This window comes from Myotis lucifugus, unplaced genomic scaffold (assembly GCF_000147115.1).
Source record: "Myotis lucifugus unplaced genomic scaffold, Myoluc2.0 scaffold_45, whole genome shotgun sequence".
In the NCBI taxonomy this organism is placed as follows: Eukaryota; Metazoa; Chordata; class Mammalia; order Chiroptera; family Vespertilionidae; genus Myotis; species Myotis lucifugus.
The window spans coordinates 6396193-6401758 of NW_005871093.1; the positions used below are offsets into that span (position 1 = coordinate 6396193).

The window sequence follows — 5566 nt, forward strand, 5'->3', positions numbered from 1 at the left end:
AAAATGGAACTCCCATTTGAAGCTGTGATCCCACTTCTAGGAATATTCCCAAGAAACCTGTAACTCCATCAGAAGAGGATATGTGCACTCCATCATGTTTCATAGCAGTACAAATCACCATAGCTAAGATCTGGAAGCAGCCTATGTGCCCATCAGTAGATGAATGGATTAGAAACCTGTGGTACGTCTGCACGATGGAATACTACGCTGCTGTAAAAAAGGTATTCTTACCAACTTGCAACAGCATGGATGGAACTGGAGAGCATTATGCTAAGTGAAATAAGCCAGTCAATGAAGGAAAAATCCACATAATCTCACTCATTCATGGACAATAAAGACCATTATAAACTTATGAACAAAAATAGATACAGAGGCTGAGCTGCCTCAAACAGACTGTCAAACTGCAGTGGGAAGGCCAGGGAGGGTTGGGGGGCAGGAGGGAAGGGGGTAAGAGATCAACCAAAGGACTTGTATGCATGCATATGAGCATAACCAAAGGACATAAGACACTGGGGGGCAGGGGAGGCCAGGGGATTGTCAAGGGTGGGGGGAAAAAGGAAACATATGTAATACCCTTTGTAATACTTTAAGCAATATATATATATATATAAACAAGTGAAACTAATGTTAGCTGGATAGGAAAGCAAGAGAAGATACTGAGGGTAGGAGCCATGAATTTAACCATGAAAATCATTCTTGTTTCAAAATGAAATAATGGACACAGAATTTCAATTTGGGATAAAAAAATTAGTTCTGGAGCCAGACAGTGGCAACAGTTGCACAACAATGTAAATGTACTTTAATGTCACTGCACTGTACACTTTGAAATGATAAATTTTATATGTATAAATTATCACAATAAAAAATAAACATCTGTGGCAGGTACAGATGTTATTTGCATACTGCCTTAGATTGTCTCAGAATAATATATTTTCTATGGAAGAAAGTAGCTTTAAAAATCAAATTTCAGCCGAACCGGTCTGGCTCAGTGGATAGAGCGTAGGCCTGCGGACTGAAGGGTCCCAGGTTCGATTCCGGTCAAGGGCATGTACCTTGGTTGCGGGCACATCCCCACTGGGAGGCGTGCAGGAGGCAGCTGATTGATCTCTCTCATCGATGTTTCTAACTCTCTATGCCTCTCCCTTCTTCTCTGTAAAAAATCAATAAAATATATTTTTAAAAAATCAAATTTCAACTTATTGAGAATAAAGAGAGAGTATTTCCTCTTATCATGGTTCCAAACTTGAGCGTGTATAACAGTCACCTATAAACATGGAGATCATGGGACCCAGGAATATTATGTTACTTGTTTCCCTGTTCACTGACTTACTTTAAGCCTGTACCATAGGTAGGTAAACTGCTGCACATGAATAAGGAGGGATGCACAAAGTTGTTCATTGCAGCACTATCCATTAGAGCCACACAATGCAAGCAACACATTGCAATCAATTAGGAATAGATCCATATCATAACTAACAGTCAAAGTAAATAAATTAGATCTTCACATTTAGACATGGGGGGAATTTTAAAAATATAATTTTAAGCCAAAAAAAGCAAGTTGCATAATGACTGTACATTATGATACTATTTGTACAAATATTTAAACACCTTATTTGGGGATACCTGCATATGCAGTAAAAATGTAAAAATACAGAAGCAGTTATCTTTGGGGAGGGAAAGAAGTGGGTTCAGGATGGAATACAGAAGAGGAGTACATCTGTGTATGTAACATTTAATTAATGTTAAATCTGAGTACATGGGTGTTTATTAGTGTTACTATATATTTGTTAGATGTTTGCTATATTTCACTAAAACAAGAGGACTCAGGAACATCTAGATTAATCTGGAATGATTTCCAAGTCATGTGAATGAGTAGCAGCATTTTACACTATGCCTAGTAAGTCTGATTTCTAGTCATTTTGTCCTCTATTCCCAAAAGTTTTTTGGTTCATCAAAAGTAATGCTTGAAGAGTGCTATCCACAAAATATTTTTAAGTACTTACCCAATAAACAGAGATAGTTGGGTTCAGTCAATCTGGATAGTTTTGTGACCTGATTCAAGATGTTGTAAAGCTCTGTTGGTTCACATAGAACCAAATCAGCCATCCTATAGGGAAGAATAAACGTAAAGCATACATAGCCAGGACTTCTGGTCAAGACGGTAGTGTAAACACAGTACTCGCAACATCCTTCCACAATCACATTAATCACATAAAGCATATTACCTCTTTCTATTTTAAACTAGAGGCCTAGTGCACGAAAATTCGTGCACTTGGGGAGGGGGGTCCCTCAGCCTGGCCTGCGCCCTCTCGCAGTCTGGGAACCCTCGGGGAATGTCCAACTGACAGTTTAGGCCCACTCCCCGGGGGATCAGGCCTAAGCTGGCAGTCAGTCATCCCTCTGGCAGCCTGGGAGCCCTTGGGGGATGTCTGACTAATGGCTTAGGTCTGCTCCCTGTGGGACCCTGTGGGGAGTGGGCCCAAGCCGTTAGGCGGACATCCATAGCACTGCCTCTCCTGCCACCACCCCTGAGCTGGCCAGCCATGAGCCAGCTTCTGACTGAGCTGTGGGCCCCCTGTGCAAGTTCACTGACCACCAGGGGGCAGCTCCTGCATTGAGCATCTGCCCCCTGGTGGTCAGTGCACATCATAGTGACCGGTCATTCCTGGTTGTTCTGCCGTTAGGGTCAATTTGCATATTGCCCTTTTATTATATAGGATGAGTGCTCAAAAAGTTAACATATTGAATTAAACTCTTTCTTAATGCATCTTCAGGAAAAGATTAAAGTAATCATGAACATAATCAGGAAAGCCTCAAAATTCTGTAGTGAGCCCTGGCTGCTGTGGCTCCATGGTTTCGAGCATGGTCCCTTACACTGAAACATTGTGGGCTTGATCCAGTCAGGGCTCATGCATGAGGCAGCTGATCAATGTTTTTCTTTCACATCGATGTTTCTCTCTTTCTCTCTCCTCTCTCTCTTTCTCCCATCTTCTCTCTCTCTCTTTCTCTCTCTCTCCCTCCCTCCCCCTCTCCCTCTCTCTCTCTCCATTCCCCTCTCTTTAAACCAATGAAAAAAATATCCTCAGGTAAGGATTGATAAAAATAAGAATAAATTTTGTAGTGAAATGTGTGTAGATAATAAAATATTGAACTATATAATAATATATAAACTATATAAATAACAACCAAGCTATAAAATAGTCAACAGTTCATTTGTTTTTTAGCATATAATCACCGAGCACCTACTACAAGCCAGGCACTGAAAATAACTGTGGTAAACTAGACCTACCTTCATGAAGGTTACATTCTACCATGGAATGCAGACACTGGACACAAAATACAAGTAAGAAAAGCACTATAAAAGAGTCAGTGTCCCATGAGGAGGAGCTAATGAGAGGACCTAACCTAGTTGCGGGAATCAGAGAAGGGCTGTCTGAGATGTGACTGCTAAGCTGAGACAGGAGGCTAGGCAAGACTTAGCCAGAAGAAGAGAGGGTGAAAAAGAAGGCAAGAACATTCAGTACCTGAGAGAGTTCAAGGAGACTGGTATGGCAACAGCAAGGAGAGAGTAATGAGTGAAGACCCTGAGGAGGCTTATGATAAGGATCATGAAGGTCAATATTGGGTGGAGAATTGCTGATGTGTACTGACAAAACCACCTGGCCAGCTTGGGCCCTGGCTCCTGACTGCAGGGATGAGATACTGGTTCCTGAGCATGACTGGTGCTCCAAGGACACTGAAGGGGAAGGGCTGGGACTGTGCAGCAGCTCCCTGCAGGGAAGCCTCCTTTTAGCAAGGGGTTGAGGCTTCAAGGAGCTGCCCAGCACCAGTAGAAACTGTTGGAGAAGTTGAATCCAGAGGTAGGTAATCTTGATCAAAACAGTTAGGGTCCACTTCAGTTACCAGTATGATGCTCAGGGAGAGCCCAAACCCTTGACACCTCCTCAAGAACTTCTGTTCTCAGCCTCCCCTCCATCAACTTCAACCTCTACACGGATCATTCATATTAGCACACAAACATCCTCTGTACCCATCTTTGTTCTCTTTACAGCAATACTTCTCAAAATAGTGGTGTTGACTCACTGTCTCCACTTCCTCAGCTCCAAACTCTGTACATCCTAATCATAGCTGTGCCATTTACTATGGGCTGCCTTATGGTGAGTAATTAGCCTCTGTGTGCCTCAGTTTGCATATCTGTAAAGTGGGGGTAATATTAGCTTTGCCACTTCTATAAAATGAGCATAATAGTACCTATTGTAGTGTGTGGGTTAATGAAATTACACATAAGGTATTCTGAGCAGGGAGGAAATAAATGCTCAGTAAGTGTTGGCTGTTGGCACGTTTCTCCCCTGGAGCTTCTAACCCTATCAAACCACAGAAACTATTCTTACCAAGGTCATCAACAATGTCCATCTCACCTAATCCATTAGTCACTTCTCTCTGTGCTCAAATGATGAAGTTTCTTAGCTGCATTTACCCCAGTTGAGCATTCCTCCTTCCCCAGTACTCTCCACTTCCCGAAGTCCACACACACACATACTAGTACTCTCCAGGCTTCCCTCCTACCTCTTGGACTGCTCCTGCTGTCTTCTTTTATGGGAGGCTCTATCTTTATGTAAGAATGCCCTTGGTCACAGTCACCTTTCTTCTCTAGCTATACTTTCATTCTAGGAAAGGGCTTCTCAACCTCAGCAGTACTGATATTTGAGGCCAATCTTCTGTTGTGGGGGCTGACCTGTACATCGTAGGATGTTTAGCAGCATCCTTGGCCTCCACCCAGTGGTTGCCAGTAGCAAACCTCCCCCAATCCAGCTGTAACAATCAAAAAAGTTTCCAGAAGTTGCCAAATGTTCCCTGGAAGAAGAGATATCAAAAAACCATTCATAGGATTGCTGCCACATCAACTTTTTCAATTGTCATTTTCTCCTCTTTTGAATTTGAACTCTGTAGTTAGTTATTGTTATACTGGTATATGGTTTGGGAGATTAAGGGTTTCTTTTTTGTTTGTTAGGATGCGCTGATCTGACATTTGACATGAAAACAAAGTGCTAGATGCTCTTGTTGACTTCCATCAATGAGATGGGGAAAATATAACAGTTCTTGGTAATGTCCTTTATAATAATGGTTTGATTTTTTTATTTCAAGAGAATCTTTTTTCCAATGCTTTTCCCACTTTTACCCAGTTTCCTTATCACTTGCTATAGATGGCTTTTGTATGCATGCACACTATGTTGCAGGTCTGTTTCATTTAGTAAACTGAAAATTATTGCTTAATTTTAAAAATGCTAGTTGAGAACCACCACTCTAAAATCTAGAGTCTAGCTGATCCATCTCACTCCTGTATACCAATGAGTCCCAAACTGTACCCCTGCTTGATTTCTCCACTGAGCTCGACTTCACTTGGATGCCTAATTAGCATCTCAAATATAACATAACCAATATTGGGCTTTTAATTCACACATGCCCACACCTCCAATGCATGTTTATCTTTTAGTCTTCTCAGTCTCAATAAATAGCACCATTATCCACCTAGTTACATAAGTCCACATCACTAATCCGTTTCCCT

General features: G+C 41.7%; 1 protein-coding gene across 1 annotated transcript in view; it reads right to left on the reverse strand.

The window, feature by feature from the left end:
• The window catches only part of STYXL1 (serine/threonine/tyrosine interacting like 1), a 65530-nt gene that overhangs the window by 51578 nt on the left and 8386 nt on the right, over positions 1–5566 (reverse strand). Inside the window, 1 exon segment of the mRNA XM_006088292.3 lies at positions 2004–2107. Within this exon segment, the coding sequence (XP_006088354.1) occupies positions 2004–2106 (103 nt within the window). The 5' untranslated portion in view covers position 2107.